Source organism: Lutra lutra, chromosome 17, assembly GCF_902655055.1.
Source record: "Lutra lutra chromosome 17, mLutLut1.2, whole genome shotgun sequence".
NCBI classification, from domain to species: Eukaryota; Metazoa; Chordata; class Mammalia; order Carnivora; family Mustelidae; genus Lutra; species Lutra lutra.
The window spans coordinates 9957342-9979216 of NC_062294.1; the positions used below are offsets into that span (position 1 = coordinate 9957342).

The following is a 21875-nucleotide window of genomic DNA, read 5'->3' on the forward strand; positions in this document are numbered from 1 at the left end:
AGTCTCTATTCCACTCTTCCCCTGTGCAGAGAGCTCAGAACTTGGCCTTGAGTCCAGTTGTGGAAATCAGTAGTCTAGTTCCAATACAGCCTCCTGGGTCTCAGGCAAACAAACTACTTTTAATAGTAGGTCTTGGGAAAGCACTAAAAATAGAATAAGGGAGCCCCGTGCATAGCCAGGGCGGGATCAACAGAGGCAAGTGGAGGGGAGGAATCTCATCGCATGGATAAGTTAGGGCACGTGCAGGTTGTAAAGCAAAAAAATCAAGGTCCATGTCCTGAGGAGTGCAATGAAAGACTGAAATGTAATGCTAGAGGGGAGGAGAACAGTTGTCAATTCCTAAATGGTGCTTGATGACAATCTGTTTCTAAAGCTAGCTATTAAGCTAAGAGTGTCTACTTCCTATGCTGTCACTGACAAATACAAAGCTTGCTACATGTCACTTGTTGGAGTTTCATTCTTTGTGTGGCACGCACCTTGCCTTTCAGGTTATCTCTAAAGAAAATGGAAAAAGTGGGGTGCCTGGTGGCTCAGTTGTTAAGTGTCTGCCTTTGGTTCGGGTCCTGATCCCAGGGTCCTGGGATCGAGCCCCGCACCAGGCTCCCTGCTCAGCGGGAAGCCTGCTTCTCCCTCCCACTTCCCCTGCTTGTGTTATCTCTCTCGCTGTGTCTCTTTTTGTCAAAAAATAGATAAAATCTTAAAAAAAAAGAAAATGGAAAAAGTTTTGACCTGCCATTCTTTATTCTTCCTTGCTTCCTTCCTTCCTTCTTTTTTTTTTTGGTGGGGGGGCAGAGAGAGAGAGAGAGAATCTTAAGCAGGCTCCACGTCCAGCACAGAGCTCATCATGGGGCGTGATCATGAGCTGAGTTGAAATCAAGAGTCAGATGCTTAACTGAGACACCCAGGTGACCCACAAATCTTTCTCTTGGGACATGAAAATACCTTCTACAAGAAACTGTCAGAAATCTTTTGGGTAAAACCTGATGAACTACTCAGTGCAGCTTTGAAATGCCAGAGGACAGTGCCCTTCTGCTCTCTGCATGGGAAGGAGAGGAGAAGCCAAGGGGTTGGTCATGGCACAGAAAGTCAGTGGTGGTGGGAGAAGAGTTAAATGTTTTTACTTTGCATGAAAGAGACACTTGTATCTTCCTAAAGCAGAGACCAAGGGAAAAGTGGGTAAGTAAGAGGAATTGCCGTTGTTTCTTACACTGGCTAGCAAGAGACACATGACTTAAGGTATATTCTCTTGAGAAAAGGTGAAACTTATGCCCATGCAGAAGGAAGAAAAAGCAACATTCATATCCATCATTCATATTAAAGAAGGAAAAAAGGGAAAGTATTTAACTACTTAAGAGTGAAACCCTATGATCTCTCTGTCTCAAACTTTCACACCATTTCCTTCCTCCCTCCCTTCCTTCCTTCTTACAAATATTTATTGACTGCTTGTGTGCTAGGCTCTGGGCTAAGTTTGACAGACTATATCACCACGGGTTTTTTTTTTTCTTTTTCCCCCTTAGGTGTATGCATTGAACTGAATGTGCCCATGCCCCCAAACCCACATGTTGAAACCGAATACCCAAGATGATGGTATCTGGAGATGGGGTCTTTGAGAGGTGATTAGGCCATGACGATTGTATGAGTGCCCTTACAAAAGAGATGGAAGACAGCTCCCTTGCCCTTTCCACCATGTGAGGACACAGAAAAAGGAAGGCACCCTATGAACCAGAAAGCAGGCTCCCCCAGACATCAAATCTGCCAGCATCTTGATCTCGGACTTCCCAGCCTCCAGAACCGTGAGAGACAAATGTTTATTTTTTTTTTAAGATTTTATTTATTTATTTGAGAGAGGGCACGAGAGTGGGGAGGGGCAGAGGGAGAGAGAGAAGACTCCCCACTGAGCAGGGAGCCCAAAGACCCCAGACTCAATCCCAGGACCCCAAGATCATGAGCTGAGTGGAAGGCAGATGCTTACCCCACTGAGCCACGCAGGTGCCCCAGTGTTTGTTGTTCACAGCAGCACTGCTGTGGTGCTCCCTCATAGCAGCCTGAAAAGACTGAGACAGATGACTGTGAACTTCAGATATTCATTATGGTGCCTTAGATTCGTAGTTTTAAAATCAGTAAGATTTTCTTTTTAATATTTATGTATGTATGTATGTATGTATGTATGTATGTATGTATTTGAGAGGGAGGAAGAGGGAGCAGGGGGAGGGGAGGCAGAGGGAGAAGCAGACTCTCCGCTGAGCAGGGAGCCCTACATGAGGCTTGATCCCAGGCACCTGGAATCATGACCTGAGCCGAAGGCAGACACTCAACCAACTAAACCACCCAGGCGCCCCCCAAGTCAGCTAAGATTTGTATTTCCAAATAACTTAGAGAGGAGCGTTATTTTGCACTTAGGGCTGAACCTTGCGCTCCTGACTCTCTGTCACCATCTAGAGGCAATTTGTACATATTGCAGGGCTAGTTCTGGGAATATTGAATAAGCACAGTCCTGTCAGAGGTTAGTTATGGCTAGCTTTGGCCTGTTTATTTATTGGCCCTACAGAAGACAGTGGACCCAGTCATCCGCAAATGGGTGGAAATGGAAGTTATGATCTCTCCAACTGTGAGTACATGAGAAATGGGTCTCAGTTTCTGTACCAGACCATGGAGGGTGGGGATCTACAGAGTGCAAAAGTTTCCTAGGGTTTGGGAGGACAGCTGGAAAACCAGTGGGGGAGAAGCCACTTACATCAGGTTCAAGAGGAGGCCTCCACCCTCTTGGTGTCCAGGTCTTTACTGAGACCACATAAAGCACGGAAGTCACCAGCATCAGGAGGCCCCCGCAGGTGCTTGCTACAAATGCATATCTGCCCCTCCCACCCCCACACACAAAATCTGCTGAATCAGGATTTCCATGGTGCATGGCCCAGGAATGTGCACAGTAAGCCAGCATCACAGGTGATATTGATGCACATTAAAATCTGACATCAGATGTATGAAGTAACAGAAATGCAGTATATCCCCTGTCCTCACTTTTAAAGCCCACATATAAAGTGCTTAGAAAAATACAGTCAACCCTTGAACTATCTTTCTGATACCTTGTGTTTACTCCCGTTTCACATTATAGAGCGGAGACCACTAGAACAGAAACATTATGTTGGGAAGCCCTGCTGGTTTGTTCAACCTGGATTTCCTCACTGTGTGGCCTTTCCCAAAGGCATTCCCCAGCACGAGGGCTCTGCTTGGGCAGCCTGGGGGTCGCCTCGTCGCTGCCGTGTCCAGGGAAACAGACTATGCGTACTGAGTTGTCACTTGTCCTAAGCTGCAACCTGGACCTCATCTTAACCACCTCGGTACTCTTAGGACTGCAGCAGGGTCCACATCCCCCTCTCCTGCTACCATCCTGGTCCAGGATGCCTCATTATTCACCTTGACTCTAGTGAGTTTGCTTACCCCTCTGGCCTGACCTTAGCAACTCTAGTCCTGATCCCCACAGATCAGAGACTCTGTATTAGAGATAATGCTGCCCTCCCCCCTCTCTCTCACATCTTAAATCTAACAGACTCCTGCATGCTTCCCCCAGTCTACAAGGTCCTGGTGACTTGGCCCTTCGCTCTCTGCCTCTCCCCCTGGACTGTAACTCGCTCACCAGGGCGAGCACTTTTCATGCCCGGAGACCTTCACTTCTGTTGTGCACCCTCTGCTGACACACAAGACCTTGTTCCTCTCTTCCCTTGTAGAACTAGCACTCTCTTTGGTATTATTTGAAATGTCAGCTCAGAAGAGACATCTGACACACTTATCCCTACTCCTAGCTAAATTAGATAGAGCTGTTATTCTTTCTACTTTAGGAGCCTGTTCTGTTCCTTTATAGTATTTCTGATCATCTGGGTTCTGGCATGTGAGAGCCTTTCCTCCCGGCCTAGACTATATTCCGTTCATCTGTGCACACAGTAGGGATCCAAAGATCAAGTAAGTGTATCGAGTAGGTGAACAGGCACGCGGGAAGTGAGCCGCACATTCACGAGGATGGCAGCACGGTTGTGGTGGTTGAGTTCTGGGAGTTGTAGTGTTTGGGGCCAGGACTCAGTCTTGAGAAGCTGGAGGCAGGGTCCCAGGGAGAAGAAAGAGGAGAAGCAGCTAGGCCACCGCCATCGGTGCAGGCTGCGACCAGACTCAGGGTTCCAGCCTTCCGGGCTCCCCTAGATTTGCCAGCGCCCACGGTTTCCTTGGGTAGCTAGGCTCCCTTGAGCCCAGCTGAGCCTAGGTTCCTCGTCTTTCTCGAGGGGTTAATAATTCCCACCTTGCAATAATAGGGCCCGAGGTAAATGAGACAAGGGGGCTGGGTAGCACCTGGTACTTGGGAGGCTTTGCGAACGCCGAATACGTGGGCTGTCTCGCCGGAAGACTTGTCCAAGAGAAGTCTGCACAGGCACCGGGAGGAGTCGCGCCACTTACCTGAGCCTGCCCCCTCCGCTCAGCCCGCGGTGCGCTTAAATTACGTTTTCCAAGCCTGACCCAGGGCGCTCCCCCCCCTCCCTCCCCTCCACTCCCCACCTCCCCTCCCCCTCCGCCTCCTCCCTCGGAGCGGGAGCCGGGGATCCCACGCCCTTGCACCAGCCCGGGGGCTCGGACGGGCCCGGGAGCCGCTGGTCGCCAATCACCGTGCGGTGGAGAGGCGGGCGCTCGGCTCGGCGCGCCGGGGGAGCCAGCTGGCGCTGCTTTCCCCGGGAGCCTCAGACGCTCACACAGACAGACAGACGCACAGACTGGCGGGCAAGCGAGCGGGCAGGCACGGACAGAGTCCGCCTGCCGCCTGCGCTCGGAGGCGCGCGCCAGCCCGGGCCCGGGGAGCCCCGGTGCCCCCCGGGAGCCGCAGGCAGGCAGCTCCGCGGGCCGGCGCCGGCAGAAGGGAGGGCGCGCGGGCGGCCGGAGGAGGAGAGGCCCCGGCGCGCGCGGCCCGCGATGTGAGCGGCGGCGGCTCCCACCTGGCGCCGCACCTGGGGCGCCGCGCTCCGGGCCGGCGGGGAGAATGCGCGCGGCCAGTGCGCTCCGCCCGCCGCGTCCGGCCGCCCGCAGCCGCCGCGCCCGCACCTGACCATGGAGTGCGCCCTCCTGCTCGCGTGCGCCCTCCCCGCCGCCCGCTCGGGCCCGCCGTGGGGTCCGGCGGGGCTGGGGCGCGTGGCCAAGGCAGGTGCCCGCCGCGGGGCGCGCCGACAGCGGGGGGCAGGGGGCGCCCGGCGCAAGCCCCGCCGGGCCTCCTCACGCGCGGTGTCCCCTTTTCTCTTGCAGGCGCTCCAGCTGTGCTGCCTCTGTTGTGCGTCGGTCGCCGCAGCCTTAGCCAGTGACAGCAGCAGCGGCGGCGGCGGATTAAACGTTGGTTCGTATTTGCTCCCACCCCTAGAAGGACCTTTCCAGGCGCTTGCCCCTTCTTTCCCCCCCGAAAAGAGAGAAGAGTAGAAAGGCGCCTGCCACCGCCCTCCTCCCCAACCTGGCAGGTGTGCGCGCGTCCTGGAAGGGGCTCCTGTTTGGGGGCGGAGGGTGGTGGGGATGTGGCCAGGACTCTGAACTTATCAAAAGAATCAGTGCCTCAAGCTATAAGTCCCACAAATGAGAAAACAGTACTTTCCTTCGTTCACAGATGGCTTGTTTAAAAAAAAAAAAAATCCTTACTATGGTAGAAATTAGGAAGTGGACGAGATGGTTGATATCAAAAGGCACCTTCCTCATTCCCTTCCTCCTTTGGGAAAGCCTGCAGGAGCTACTTTTTGGTGGAAGATGAAAAAACTGTGACCCCTCCCCTCCCCCCTCTTGCCTCCTCGCTTTTCTGCCCGGTTGTGTCCCTGATCTTCTTTTGCTTTTCTGCTTCCCCTGCCCTTGTGTCACGAGTTCCCAAAAACTGCTTTGAGAGAGAGGAGAGCAGGTAGCTTGAGATCTCTGGGGCCTTTAACTCTTCTGAGGCTCCCAACTGCGGGGTCCCAGAACACCTTCCTGGTCTGTCATTTATTAACTTCTCGTTGGCACCCACCAGCTACAGGAGAAGAGCTGATCCAGGTGTCTAGCAAGACCTTGATGTCCAACCCAGATTCTAGAATTTTTAGCCTTGCAGGGTTATCTGCCGCTGCAGTGGGAGAGAGCAAGGCATACTGGGGAGGCACGGCATGGCAGAGTCATGGAGTAAAGGCTGTGGAGATGTGGGGAGAGTGAGGGGACAGGAGAGAGCCAGGAATGAACTCTTGAGAAATTCACTTTTTGTCCACCCAGAGGGGCTGACTGCATTTTCTAAAACAACCCCTCATTGTTCCATGTATAGTTTCCGGACCGCATCTTTACTTAGTCCCGGAGCTGACCGATTAGATCACTCCCTGCAGGAGGCTCTAACTGCCTCTCTCTGTCCAGCGCTGAGTATTACCATCCACCTGCTCATTCTCCCCTTGGAAACAAACTTGTAGCTGTGTCTTGGGCAGGGGTCTTTGTGGGCTGAGTGCGTGGAAGGCTGGCTGGAGAAAAGGCTACCCCATGGCCTCCTACGTAGAAGCAGGCAGAGTTTTGGGTGGGTTTGGGCAAGGAGGTAAGAAATAACTTCTTGTACAGTCTAGAGCACGTGCAGGCGGGGTTTTCACACTTAGCTTTTAGTATGGTGGAGGAAGGAGGTGGTTTTTTGCTAAGAAAAAGTTGGATTGAATCAAGAGTCGCCTACCTGTAAAGCAACGTAGCCGATTTTTGAAAGAGAAATTGTCTATGGCGTGCTTAGTGGGTTTTTTTTTCTTTTTTAAGTTTAAAAGAGGAGAAAAAGTTTTCCAGTTGTTTTTAAAGACGTGTGTCAGTTAGATAGTATTTCTAGTTAAAGGACTCAAGGAGAAAATGGGAGAGGCAAGATATAAAGCCCATTGTGAGAATGGGAATTGCTCAAGCAATAAGGGTCACACATGGTTCATACAGAAGAAAACAGCTGAAGTTATGATCCTGTTGGGATCCCCCTCCCCCGCAAACGTAGGCTCAATTAGAATATCCCACATCGATTCCTGTTAGCTACAAGGCTTCTGTTCATTCCTGAGCTTTTCTTATTTGGTTGTTGACTATTTTGGGAAAAGGGAAATTCCTCTTTCTTTTCCTCGTCCAGTAACCAAGGACCCAAGTGACTCAAACATGCCTCTTAGTTATTTGGAATCTTTCTAAACACTTTCCAAATTAGTTTCCCATTCTGTGCCTAGAAAGTGGAAACGTGGAGTGTGTCTGAACACACAGAAGGCATGCTCCAAATCATTCTGTGATGATACTTCTCAGTTTCCACGTTTTGCGATAGAAAACAGTGTGCGTGCTTCAATTTTCCAGCAGCAAATAGTGTTTTTTTTAAGCTCCTCCCCTTTCGAACACGCAGCAATTAGTGCCGTTCTTGAGAGCAAGGGGGAAAGTATTTTGAAACCTGCCTTTCCAGGTGTCCCCTGACTGACACTCCCCCACCAACATGTCTGAGCAATCTTAAACCTCAGACACTATAGGAAAGTTCTGACAATTTTGAGGCATTTTTATGCATCCTCTGTATTTTATGTCTACAGCGAAATGGGATTGTCCCTGTAAAAGCTCGGAGTGAAATGTTCAGAGCTGTACAGGTGCTGGGGTTTTATTATCACATATAGTTAATATCGGAAATATGAAGCTCCTGGTAGGTGCTCGTTATCTGAGATGGTTTCAAGTTACTCAGCACTGTCAGTTACCATTTGAAATTTAAACTCAGCCTCCCCAAATGCTCCCAATTCAGTTTAAACACGAAGATGTTAATCTCCTCGGGGGGGGGGGGGGGGGGGAGTTCTTTTCTCTTCTTTTGTGGTCTTACACTTATTTTCTCCCCTCCCCCCCCCAAATCACTTTTTATGTATGGATGGCTCTGACTCATGTACTCACTCCATCTGTCTCCGTGCAGACCATGAGAGAGAGTTGTGGCATTTTCCCCCAGCATTCTTGACATTCACGAAGCTGTGCTTGACTTTTCATTTCTGTAGGAATTACCATCACAGAGCTCATTTGCACAGGCCACAGAGCTCCCGTCGTCCTGAGCCTCTCTGAGTTGTCATCGATCTAGGTGCATGGCAATGGGAACAAAGCCACCTTTGAGCTGCACATTTGCTCTCTGCCAGCCTGTGGCAGGGGGACCCTCTGGGGCTGTGGGTTCTGGGTGCTGACAGCGAAACCTTTCCCATTGCAGATTACGTCTTTGTCACGCCGGTAGAAGTGGACTCGGGCGGGTCATATATTTCACACGACATTTTGCACAACGGCAGGAGAAAGCGATCGGCGCAGAGTGCCAGCAGCTCCCTGCATTACCGATTTTCAGCATTTGGACAGGAACTACATTTAGAACTTAAGCCCTCGGCGATTTTGAGCAGTCACGTTATCGTCCAGGTACTTGGAAAAGATGGTGCTTCCGAGACGCGGGAACCCGCAGTTCGGCGATGTTTCTATCAGGGATTTATCAGAAATGACAGCTCCTCTTCCGTCGCTGTGTCTACGTGTGCCGGCTTGGTAAGTACCCCACGCTCGGGGGCGACTCCCTCGTTCGTGGGTTTTGTATAACTTGAATGAACAGATGTCTGCAATATTAAGCGTTCTTCCAGCCAACTCGGCACATTCACACTGTCAGCTTTGATACTTATAATATTCTCAATTGAATTAATCTAATCTGCTCCCAGAAAAAATAGAATAGAACTTTAATTACCATTTAGAACATTCTTTTGATGTTTAATGGTCTGGGCCTCTTTATTCTCCATGTTTGAGACTCTCCCCAAGGAAATTAACTTGATGGATGCCATTCGCTTTGTAAAAAGTCTTGGGAGACCCAGGCATTATATAAATCTAACAAGCTGATTGCCTCTACGTTGCTTTGAAATCGGAAAACTGTATTTCAATGCAAAATTGTGTTCGGCCGCCCCGTGAAACCCAACCTTCATCGTGGAAGGGAAGCCTTTTGTTTTCTTTTAACTAATCTGTTTGTGTGCTGTGCACATAAGGCATCCTTTTAGAGTGTGATGTGGTGTGCTTGAGGGCTGGCAGGCTTGAGCATGGCATCCGGGGTGCAGGGCACTTTAAGCGTTCTTTCCTCTCGGTGGAATCCCCAACAGTGGAGCTCCAGGCCAAGGGTATTGGTGTAAAGGATGCTTCTCTCAGGGTTCAGTGAAATCTGTGAGGCTGTAAACGGGGTTCCGGGTTCATTTGACGAGCGTCTTGAACAGACGTCAGAGTGTGTCTCTGTTGGGACCCCCGTGGTCATGCTCCTGGCACGGCCGGAAGAAGGAAAGTGTGAGAAAGCCCATTTGAGGATGTAGTTGGTAATGGACTTGGTGCATCAGGACACAGACCGTGAGGGTCTGGTGTAGGTTCCTGTGAATGAAAACTCCCACGTCCTTAACTAGTCAAGACTTTATTATTTAATTTCTTTTTCACATCATGGCCTGAAATTTAGCTAACACCTTTCCTCACAGAGTTGTGATAGTCTTTGGTGTAATCTTTGAATTATAGGGCAAAGCAAAGATTTAAGAAGTCTCAACGAAGCTTGATCCATTTAGACGATCAGTATGACACGTTGATGACCTATATGTTCTGACATGGTTACACACACACACACACACACACACACACATACACACACGTGAATCCTGGGAGTTTTGTTTGACTTGGTTGTGGTTGTGATGAGTCTCCTGCTCATTTCTGGGCATTCTACCATTTCTCCCGCTCTCCTGTCTGTTCCAGTACCCTAGCACCTTCAGGAGGTTGGGCATCTCACCACAGTGGCTTGGACTAGCCCAGTCCATGTAACACACTGGTTGAGAGCAGTCTGTTCTGGGCCATTGCACCCCAGCACTCACTAGTAGAACCTTGGGCGAGTTATTAACCTCTGTGTGTCTTAGCATCTTCATCTCTAAAATGGGAATAATAAGGGGGTTTACATCACAGGGTTGTGGGGATTAAGTGACTTCTTCCAGGGAAAATGCTTCCAGGGAAAACAGCAGTTCCTGGCAGGGAATAATCACCCTGTCACTGTTCTAGTTCCAGCAAAACTTAGCCACTTGATGTTGATTTCTCTTGGGATTCCACTCTCTGCCAATGATCACTTGCCTCATATTAATAGATGTCAGGTGATTTCTCCTAAAGAGGAAATTCATACGGAGCGAATGATCCCAGAACACCTAGGAATGAGGCAAATTATAATTTTCCATCGTGATGTAAAAATTGTGATGGTGTCTAAGAAGTAACTGACAGCCTCTTCTGCCTGTGTATAAGGCCGACGTGAATTCGAATCATGAAATTCAGATTCTGTCCCCACTGCTCAACAGACCAGCCACATGTGCTTCATTAAATAACTTCTCTAGGTCTCAGTTTTCTCTCCTGAATTACGTAGAATAATTTCTCCGACTCCTGCCATCTCTAGGCATCTGACTCTGATGATCCGATTTGTTGACCCTGGCCAGACCGGCTTGCTGTGGGGCAGGGCAAGAATCCAGCTTCTCCCCACTGCATTACCCACATCTCCATGCCCCTGCCGAGCAAGGGTGAGACACAAACCCATAGACCCATGCTCGATAAGAAGAAAACAACAAGAAAAAAACAGAAAAGAAGTCCAACTGAGAAACTGGTCACCACTCGGAATTAAGTTTTATAACCTTGTGTTGAGGTGTAATGTATATACAGAAAAGTGTAAAACGTATATACAGAAAAATACAAAAATCAAAGTTCGCACCTATGTAACCACCAACGAGATGAAATAAGACCTTCATTACCAATGCCCCCGCGAGACCCCACTGTGTCCCCTTCCCAGGCACTTCCCCCCCAGCCAGGAGGTAACCACTATCCTAACTACTAACTTAGCTTAATTTTGCCTCTTTGAATATTTTACGTAAGTAAAATACAGCATTCCTCTCGAGGACTATTTCACGTGTTGCCATTTATTGTCGGTAGGCATTTAAGTTGTTTTTGGTGTGGGTGCTTCTGGAGTACTGCTGAGCATTTTTGTATATGCCTCTTGGTGAGCATATGGACATTCTGTTGGAAGTCTGCCTAACAGTGAGCTGTTGGGTCTAGCTGTGCTAATTTGCCCTGCAATCAGAGCGTTTGGGCGTTCCAGTTGCTCCACTGCCTCACCAACACTTACCATTGTCTGTGTTTTCCATTATAGCTGCTGAAACGACGGGTGTGAAGTGGTACCACGTTATATGGGTTTAGTTTGTGTTGTCTTAATGGTTGCTGAAGTTGAGCCATTTCTTACACTTCTCAGTCATTTGTGTATTCTCTTTCGTGATCTTTCTGTATCACACGGACATAGAGTATAAATGTTTCCAGCCTACATTATGGTTTTATTTTCCTTTTCTCTGTAAATGGATACAAGAGTTCTGAGCAAAAACACTGCTTTGCTGACTTAAAATCTCTGTTGTCGTGGCTCTGAATCTCTAACAACACATTGATCTGCTTGTGAAACACTATCAGAGAGCAGCAGTGAACACCCTGAGATCAGCTGAGCTCAGGGAGGGGACACTTGACTAGGAACATTGAGAGATGGTGATAGAAAGAATCATGGCAGGAGCAAGAATGTCTTCATCCTTCCCGCCACCTAGAACACTTGGGCCCTGCTTCTTTGGCCAAACAAGGGGTTCATATCTTCACTAAAGTTAATTAGCAATTACTATCCCGTATTCAGAACAGTGAATGGTTTAAGAGTTCAGGAGAGCGACAAACCTCTAGATGCTTTTTGGAGAGACTCCTCGGAGTTAACATGTTAAAGGAGAAAAGCAATTTTTCTTATATTGACCCAAAAGCTGACATGAGATGATGGAGACTGAGAAGTAGAGGCTCTTCTGCTGGAAGTGTCTACACCAGGGTTCCTCCTGCCGTGGAGCTGGGCGTCTGGCATCTGAATGCCTGTAGGGGTTACAGCAACCTCCTCGAGGGCCTGCAGGTATATCAGGCCAGTAGGTTGGTCACTCTTCAAGAACAAAGTACCTGTGGGAGAACTAACGGTGATCTGGATTGCCAGGGAAGCCCCAGGAGAGAGTAGGAAAACAAAGGAGGGTCATAATAGTGAAATATATGTGTAGGTACAGGCCTGCCCACCTGTATACTTATGTATTCCAGTGAGGATTTCTCTGGCAGCGAATTTCCCTCGATAATTCAAAATTAAACTGTGCTCAAAATATTTTCTTAAAAAGCCCTCCCCTCCCCACAACTGAAAGGGCTAACCTTATTCAGAAGTTGAGCAGGTGGTTATTTACTTAGAATAATAGACAAAACAGAAATTGCAAACTTCCCTGAGCGAATCCCGCCCACTGTGACTCCTGGGCAGGATAATTTTTTAAAAATTTCTAGTGCCTGTACTCGGGGGCTTGTGCGCTCCAGCTCATCACCGCCTCCTACAGCAGACTGTCTCGCTCTCTGGGAAAAGGTGTCTGGGTTTGCAGCCTTTGGCTGCAGAATCTTGGGGTCACAGTTAAGCTAATCTAATCACCACCTGCCATGTACATCCCTTCTTCTGTATCTCACCTCTCCTTGACCACCACAGTGAGGAGGTCATTACCTCCAGGTTCATTGTTGGGATAGTCTTCTTGATGTCGAACCACCACCGACCTTCTCATGACTCTCCCCTGTATTTCTTAGTCCTGTCTTTTGAGATGATTGAATAAATTTGTGTCTGTCTTCCCATATCCTGGGAGATCCAAAAGGCCTTTCTGCCCAAAAACGTTTCACCCTAGAGCTCCTTTTCATTCCGACTGTGTTTTCAAAGTGCCTGCGATCAGCTGCCTTGACTTTGCCTGAGGTGTTGAAAATGTGAATTTCTTTAACCACAACAGAAGGTCAAAGAGGCTAAGCTCAGGAATGCGTGTTTTCAATTCTCCAAATGACTCCTAATGCATATGAACATTAGAGAACCATTGGATCAAGACAATGAACTATAGGCAGATTTTTTTAATGATTGCTGTTGGAAAAAAAAAAAAAAAAGGCTGTTGGTTTGAGACACTGATCCCATTTCTGAAACTTAATGGAAATGTCCTATTTTAAGAGCTGACTAAAAGGACACGCTGAATTATTATTTTATTCAACAACTATTGATGAGCTTCTGTTCAGGGCACGGTGGGTAGAGTGAGAAACAAGTTGGATACCATATTCTAATTTGTAGAAAAAGTTCATGGAGTAGGGTTTTTAAAAATGGGGGAAGCGTAGTCCAGTTAGTGCTAACTCCACATCTCCGAGCTTTACCGGTGCATATTAACACATTAGCAACTTAGAAATGCCCTACTTTAAAGACCTTTGTTCACACCTAGCACCTTCCGTTTCCGTAGTGTAGTGGTTATCACGTTCGCCTCACACCTAGCGCCTTCCTAACTTATTTGGTCACAGAACCTTTTTTCCCCCCAAGGAATATCTCTTCATAGGCTAGTAGTGACAAGAAAATCAAAGTGATGCTTCCCCCCAACCCCAAAAAAAGCTAGATCACGTATTGATTTCTAACTGGTGCGACATGCTCCAGGGAGAAAAGGATCTCATGACCATGTGACTGGTTTCATTGTCAGATACTCCCACAGAGTAAGGGAAACCTTAGGTTTAAATGCAATTAGATAAGGTCTTCCCTGTGATACATTTCACTCCTCTTACTATGCTAATATGCACTGTGAAGCTCCAGGAGGCGGGACTGTAATACTAATTGGGCTGCACCTCCCTTCTTCAAGGCACTTCCATCAGCCACTTGTCCAGGTTTCTGCATTCACCATGAAAGAGCAACTTTGAGATGCATCATACTTTCTTGATGCCCGATAGACCTCATTACCAGGGCAATGCACCTCTTGCTTAACAAACCCTTAACGCCAGACTCCATTCACCATGTGAGGAGCTAAGGACCAGGCATACCGAAACATCCCCCATCTTGCTCTCCTGCCCAGATCTGTACTAACGGTACTTGGTACTTTACCGTCGATACATAACCTCCACCAACACCCAGCCAGCAAGAATGGAGACATGGTCTGTTGGGGTCTTCAGTCGTCTCTGATCCGGGGCCTCAGAGACGCAGCAGGGGCTCCCTGGAAAGTGTGCCATGACCAAGTCTGCAGGAGATCCCTCCGGCCTCCATTCCTGACACACCGCCTGATTTTGCCTTTTAGTTTTTCTTTCGTTTCTCTTCTCTTTGTCCCCAACAATGAAACCGTAAGTGGTGTTTCTCCTGCATGGCTGGCTGCCCTAGTGTCCTCGTGTCTTTCTCACCGGTGGCCCTTTTAGATGGCGACTGCAGGGACCCATCCTCTGGAGAGCCTGGGTCCCTGCAAGGAGCTTTGGAAGCAGTTGGGTTTCAATAGGCGGGAGGGACGCTTTGATCTCCTCTTTTCAGAAGTATTTTATGACTCACAAGTCTCGGCCATTGAGGTGTCTGGTGCTGGTCACTGCCTGCCCAGCGGTCTTTAGAAAGCTGGTTTCCATTCATAAAAGGGTTGAAGTTAAATGACCTTAGTCCAGACAGGCCGAAAGAGACCAGGCTCTCCTGCTTTGTGAGGCCTTGTTAGCTAGGCGGGGGTTTGCTGAGTTACATACACTCCCTTGGGACTTGAGAGGAACATGTGAAATGAAGGGTTAGACTGGGCTGTATTAATAAGTTTGTTGGGTACAGGCCCTCCCAAATCAGAGATGTTTTCTTAGGTTCCTGATTCATCAAGGGTAAAAAGTGGTGTTTTTGTTTTGTATGGTTTTGTTTTTGGCTACTCTTCAGAGGTGATTTACGAAGACCATTATTTGCTGTTAGCAGTACTTTTAGCAAAATGCTGGCCAACCTCTTTTTTGAACACCTAGCTGAGGTTCTCGCCAGAGAGCAGGACCCCAAGGCTGACTTGGGGGGTGCTTCCACAGGAGGGCGAAGTGCTGACCCTTCCCCCACGCTCTCTGCCTGCTAGAGGGTGGCCCCTGCAGGAGCGCCCCCCCAAGCTCCAGAATTGTGAGTGCCACGCTCTCTGCCTTGCTCCACATCTGTTTTCTCATCTGTAACACAGACAGTACCTCATTCCTTCTCTCTCTCTTTCTCCGGGGGCTGTGGCGACTCACGAGGAGGGCTGAGCCTGATATGCACTGGGTGCTCGGTCCTTGGTTACTCTTGACTTTGGACTAGGAGCGGGTCTGGGGAGGAAATGGCTGTCGTTCTGGAACCTCCTCAAGGAAGAGGGCTCCTGGTGGTGGTAACGTCCTGCAGAGGCTGTCTGGAGATTTTGTCAGGGGAGGTCACCCCAACGTTATCTACCGTGAAGGAAGGAAACGAGAGAAAGCTAAAGAATCAAAGAGGAAGGATCAACAGATCCATAAAGGTTGGGCTCGGGGCGCGTAGGTTATAAGAGTGCTGTGTGCTGGCTTCGAGCTCAGACTTAGAGAAGTCCCGGCTCTGGCCTCTGCTCACCGCATAGCTCAGGTCAAATTCCTGATGGTCTCTGTGCTTAATTCCTTCATTGGTAAGATGAGGATAACGGGGTTTATGGATGCTGAATTGGAAGAAAAATGCTCTATGTGCAGTGCTTGCAACAGCGCCTAGCCCATAGTCATAATGTTAGTAGTGGTAACGAGAGAGGCGTAATCATCATGTTTGCTAACCTCATTCCATAAAGGAGTTTCCAAAGCTGGCTAATGCCCATGCTCCTTACCACCCACAGGCGGGAAAGCTTTCGCCAAGATAATAGTAATAGTTTCTATTTATTGAGCACTTCCTGAGTTATTAAAACTGGAGCCCTGGAGAGGAGAATTCAGCTAAGACACGGGCTGGGGCCTTCATAACATTTAACTGCCTATGAGCATATGGGTATTCAAGGTCTTAAGTGGCCTTTATACCTCCACGCGTTTCCAGAAGACCCAGGCACTTGGAAACAAATCCCCAGCCTCTGACATTCGGGCCCTCCCTCAGAGAATTCCGTGGGTCCTGGGTAGAGCCTAGGTGTCCATTTGAGGAAAGGAAAGAAAAGCTTCACAGATGGTCTCAACCCAGCAGGCGCTGTTGACTGCATTAATGCCCTAAACGCATCCCCGAAGAATCTTTTCAGGGGAAGCAGGACCGCTAGACCCTCTTTGGGGCAGTCGTTTCTGCTTTGCGGAATGCACCGCGACACGGAATGTGACTGTCCGTGCTCTAACCCCCATCCACCGGTGTGTATGCTAATGGGGGGCAGGCAGTGGGGGCTCCTGTGAATCGAAACGGATTGTTCTTGTTTGTGTGTCTTGGAAGTTTCCCAGGCGAGTAGAATAACTCCTTCTCAAACTAGGTGAAGCATTAAAAAAAGTACATTTTTTGGCTCTGAAATAATTTGAATTCATGCTTCCCACCTTCACCCCCTTTGCCTTGGGTTAGGATGGCTGGCTTTCAGCAAGGCTGGGTCCACGGTACCCAGGGATGTCGTCACTGTTGTCTTTGTCTGACTCGGCTCTTTGACCTTGCTGGTCTTCCTTCTGCAAGCAGGACCTTCCGCGCTCGGGAGAGGAGGCCAGCCTTGCCGTGGGCGCCTGGGGTCTCACGTGCCTTACTCGGCGGTGACGCCCCAGTTGTAACCTCTGTCCCACGTGAGAGCAAGTGTCCAGAGCTCTGGACTTTATTTGCTCTCTCCTCTCTCTCTAAGCCTCAGAGGGCCATGCCCATTTCATCTGCATATCCGAACAAGACCAAGTTAGGTCTTCACTTACGTATTGATATGGGAATTCATGCGTGGAAGGAAGTCAGGGATGATGGTGGACAGGGAGCCAGGGACTGCAGCTAATGCTTTGAAGTTCCTTTCGAAACCCGAGTTTATTACATCTAGGGGTGTGTGTGTGTGTGTGTGCACACGTGTGCACATATATGTGTTCACATTTAAAATGTACATAAATTGTATTAGCCAACACTTTTCCTGAAGCATGTTTTTTGATGGGAAGGGAGAATGCATGAAAATGTATATCTTGGAGTTCCTTCTTTATCAGTACATGTACATCTGTCTTATTCTTTTAACTGCTGTGTATTTAATCATTCCCTTCTGGTTAATGGGTTTGCGTCCAGCTTTTTGCTGTAGCTGAAGAAAACACGTACATTGGTCGGTCTTCTTAGTTGTATGCAACTCTGTATTCCACGAAAGAGACAGACACCGAGAGACCTGCTTTGTGAAAAAATGGAGGTGCCAAACCCATACTAGACATTAACTCTGGCCAGAAATTTCCCTGTTGAGAGTGACATTAGCCACCCAACGTCACTGGCTATCACCTTAGTGGAAAATCATGCCAAGTTCCCATGAACTCATTTCACCTTTGTTTTCCATGACGCTAAGAAAGTCACTTAGGAGAATGGTTCTCTCCAGCAGAGCAGATGTTCTGGTAAAATTGCACGGTTTCTCACCATTGACCAAAACAAACAAACAAACAAACAAACAAAAAAAACCAGTTGATGAGAAAGTGGTGCTGATTAATTCCTGAAGTCCAAACAGAAACAGGCCCAAGGAGCACCGCCCATTAAGGCTTTCGTGACCAAAACCATTTTCCCGGGCTTCCCAGCCATCTCTGTCCGCAAAACCAGGAGTTCCCTGTCAGTTACATCCAGTTATTTCCATGAAAGCCTGTTCCCACGGTTTCTCTACCCAATTACGGGGCAGGGTACACTCAAAGGCTGGAACACAGGTCTGGTGAGAGTGTTCCCTCTGGACGGCAGGCTCACCTCTCCTGAAGGGACGCCTTTGAAGTAGCCAGGGATTTCATTTGCAGCTGAATTCTTTTCATTGCTTATTCATGCCGCGGAGCTCCAGAATATTTTATCTGCCCTTATTACCACTACCCGTCAAGGGGGCATGCTTTCTAATATAAATTATGTCACGCACACCACTCATTTACTGGAAGTCGGCCGCCCTTACTTGAGAGACGGCACTTGAAAGGGACTGACATAAACTAGTAAAAGGAGATTATCTCTCTGGTGATTTCCCAAGTTCTCTCTCCAGCAGTAAAAACCTGACACAGACACTGCTTTTTAGTGTCTGTGAGTTCATTCTGTGATTTTATGATTCCTTGTCTCCCTTTCGTAGTGTTCTTTGCCACTTCCGGGAGGCAAATGAAGAGTTACCCCAAATTAATTTCTCTGTTGATAAGCAATGAACACAGTTATTCCCCTAGTTGATTATAGAGTATAGGTCTGTTTTAGGCAGCACAGTGATGTGGTGGAGGGAAAAGACTGCTTAATTACACTCTTATTCTTTATATATATGCTTTATATGTGTGTGTGTGTTTGTGTGTAATATTATACACACATAATACACACACACACACATAGATGTGTATGTCCTATATTTTCCTATGTCTTGGTCTTATCTCAGGGCTTTATAGACATTTTTCAGTGAGATGCATTAAAGCAAAACAAATTCCATGCCTTTAAAAGAATTCTTTTTGCATGTAAAGCAAGTACTAATTTCTCTTTAATCCTGCATATGTAACAATGATTAAATCATGTCTAGGTCAGTGATTTTTTTTTTAACTTCAGTTAATTAAAATATAATGTATTATTAGCTTCAGAGCTAATTTTTTTTTTAACTTCAGTTAATTAAAATATAATGTATTATTAGCTTCAGAGCTAGAGGTCAGTGATTCGTCAGTCTTATAGAACACCCAGTGCTCATTACATCACGTGCCCTCCTTAATGCCCATCACCCAGTTACCCCAAACCCTCACCCCCTCCTCTCCAGCAGCCCTCAGTCTGTTTCTTAGGATTGAGAGTCCCTTATGGTTTGTGTCCCTCTCTGATTCTGGCCTGTTTTATTTTTCCCCTTTCTTCCCCTGTAATCCTCTGTTTTGTTTATTAAATTCCACATAGATCAGTGATTCTTGGCATAGAGAGCTTTAAAAAAAAAAAAGATGCCCCGATCCCACCCCAGAACAATCGAAGACAAAGATCTGGGGCTGGGGCCCGAGCATGTGTGTTTCCACGGCTCCCCACCTGGTTCTTCTGCACAGTCCAGATCGAGATCCCCGGTCCTGACAAATGCCAGTGGCTCCAGAAGCGCGGTCACTTTAGAAATGCCTGTGCAGTAATTTAAGAGGGCAGATGGCATGTTAGAATGAGTGAGATTTTAGAAGCCCATCGCTTTTCCTTACTAGTTATGGGATCTTGGCAGAATTATTCTTTCTGAAGACATTTTTATATTTTGAGATACGTTTAGACTCACAAGAAGTTGTAAAAATAACACAGAGCATTCCCATGTAATCTTCACTCAGCTTTGGGAAATTATCAAAATCTGGGAATCTAGCACACACGCCCTCCCAGTTACTCATCCAGTCGCTAATTCAGGTACTGCTGGGAAGAGGTCTTGCAGGTGTCCAAGGCTTCAGATAAGTTGACCTTAAGATAAGGAGATTTTCCAGGTAGGTTTAACCCAATCATCGTATGATCTTACAGAATCAGGAAACGTCAAGGAGGTTCATAGCGAAGGGGATTTGATATGTGAGAGAGTCTCCATTGCTGGCTTTAGAGATCAGGGGGTCCACATGGTCAGGAATGCAGGCGGCCCCTAGCAGCCAGAATGGCCTCTAGCTGAGTGAACCTAGATGTGGATTCTTTCCCAGAGCCTCCAGTGAGGAAGGAGCCCCTTGGCTGACCCCTGATTCAGGCCTTAAGAAACCCAGAGTCGAGAACTTGGTCACGCTGTGCCCAGACTTCTGGCCTACAGAACCGCGAGCTGATCAATGGCTGTGAGTTTTAGGCTGCTACGTAACTCGTGATCTGTTATGCAGCAGTAAAAACGTAACACAGAGATGTTCTCCAATGCTGACTGTGCAGTGGGTGGGTCACATGGTAAGTCCCTTCTGGTTCCAGGGCCATGGTCTTCTTACATCACCCCCAAACGCTCATGCTACCTTGTGGGGCACGTGAGACCATGGGTTCAAGGAGAAGCAGTGGGTGTCCATAGATACTGCCTGTTGAAAATGGCCTAGGAAATTGTTTCACGATTTAGCTCGGCTTTCTTAGCAGGATGCTACTCACAGGGATCGCTGCTTGTGAGAGCTGTCCTGTGCATTTTAGGATGCTTGACTGTTATCCAGCAGATGCCAGGAGCACTGCACAGTTAGGACTGATAAGTGCTCCCAGGTATGGCCACTTGTCCCTTGGGAATGATTGTCCCCGGCCGAGGATCATGGATAGTGCCCGGTCACACGCTGGGTTCTTTTATAGAATGTATTCACGTATGTTTGTCTTTCTTCCATAGTGTGCTTGCTGTTGATTTTGGAGTCATTAAGAGTGATGATTTCAGGGGTGCCTGGGTGGCTCAGTGGGTTAAGCCTCTGCCTTCGGCTCAGTCCCTGATCTCAGGGTCCTTGGATCGATTACTGTATTGGGCTCTCTGCTCAACAGGGAGCCTGCTTCCCTCTCTCTCTCTGCCTACTTGTGATCTCTCTCTGTCAAACAAAGAAATAAAACCGTTTAAAAAAAAAGCAATGATTTCAGTAATATGATGATGCAATAATGATTTTTGCTTTTGAGGCATGTTGCTGGGGAGACCATCTGTGAATGGTGCATGGGGACTGGGCGTGGATTGGACAATAGTGAAAGATAGTCTGGAAATCTTTTTAAGGATGTGTATTTGCTTTTGAGTTGCACAGAATGCCAACCCAGACTGCTGAAAATAAATGGATGTCTGAAGAAACAAATATATATATGTACAAATACATACATATATTTGAGAGAGAGAGCGTGTGCACACAAGCAGAGAGGAGGGCCAGAGGGAGAGGGGAAAGCAGACTCCCTGCCAAGCAGGGAGCCTGATGTGGGCCGCCATCCCAGGACCCTGGGATCATGACCTGACCCAAAGGCAGATGCTTAACCAACTGAGCTACCCAGGCGCCCCATAGAAACAGAGATATATTTATAATAAATTTTACCCTTGCGTTCTTACAAGGAAAGAGGGAGGGGGAGTCTATGCATGTGGATGTAGATTAGAAATGTGGATTCCGTTTCGGGGTTTGCTGCCAACCTTCTGTAAATCTCTGTATCCTGTGGATCTGTAACAATGGGGACAGTGGGTGGCTCTGGAATGAGTTCTGGAATGTTCTCTATGTTTTATGAATGTGTGCTCAAGCCTGAGAATCTTGTCCAGGTAGCTGGATTTTTCTATCTACTGCATGTAGTTGGACATACTTGAACCTCACTGTACTTGAGGAGGCAAAGAGCTCTGTTTTAATTGGAATGCAACATAAGGGAGCTCATTCTTTCATATGCAATCAACTCATCAGCTGACCTGATGATGGAACCCACTACTTCTACCCCTTCCTTGAATAGACCTGCCCTATGAGAATGTATAGCACACTGGTACCTGGTACTTTTATAATAACCACATCCTTTAAATTACCCAGCTTCTTTAAGGTCATTTGGGGGTTTGTATGCCTGGTGAATTGCTTGACATTTCTTCTTTTCCCTCTGTTCCTTCCTCCTGCCTACCACCCACCCATCTCTACGCCCAGCCACCCCCTTCTACCCACCCACCTTCTAAGCCAAAGCATTTATTTCCAGCCTCCTATGTGGTTGAGTACTATGATAGATGATGGAGATACAAAAATGGTAATATGGTTCCTAAATTCTAAGATATTCCAGCGTGAAGCTGGAGAGTAATGGCGACTGGAATAGAAACACATAAGAGTGCAACAAAATTAATCTTACAATTTAAGTATCATTTAAAGCACCTTGAGAACACAAAAAAGAATCGAGTGACTACTTTTTTATATGGTGGGCAAGCATTTAAACGCAGATGTGTGTAGCGGGTGATTTTATGCATCTGTCCTTGTTCATGTCATTGCTCGTGGGCCAGCTGAATTGGGTATTTAGAAAATATACCCAGTTCCAACTACCTGATATCCCGGCTCCTGCCACCACCGTGATGCACGCCGCT

The 21875-nt window shown here is 47.7% G+C and overlaps 1 protein-coding gene across 2 annotated transcripts in view; it reads left to right on the top strand.

Moving 5' to 3' along the window:
• The first annotated feature begins 4769 nt into the window (after positions 1-4769).
• The window catches only part of ADAMTS18 (ADAM metallopeptidase with thrombospondin type 1 motif 18), a 137218-nt gene continuing 120112 nt past the window's right edge, over positions 4770-21875 (top strand). Inside the window, exons 1-3 of one of the 2 annotated variants that reach the window (XM_047712341.1) lie at positions 4770-5175; positions 5278-5365; positions 8192-8508. In XM_047712341.1, coding sequence (XP_047568297.1) covers positions 5086-5175; positions 5278-5365; positions 8192-8508 — 495 coding nt within the window. In that variant the 5' untranslated portion in view covers positions 4770-5085. Of the gene's footprint in view, positions 5176-5277; positions 5366-8191; positions 8509-21875 lie in introns of those variants that run through there. The other variant, XM_047712340.1, reaches the window with a different exon arrangement.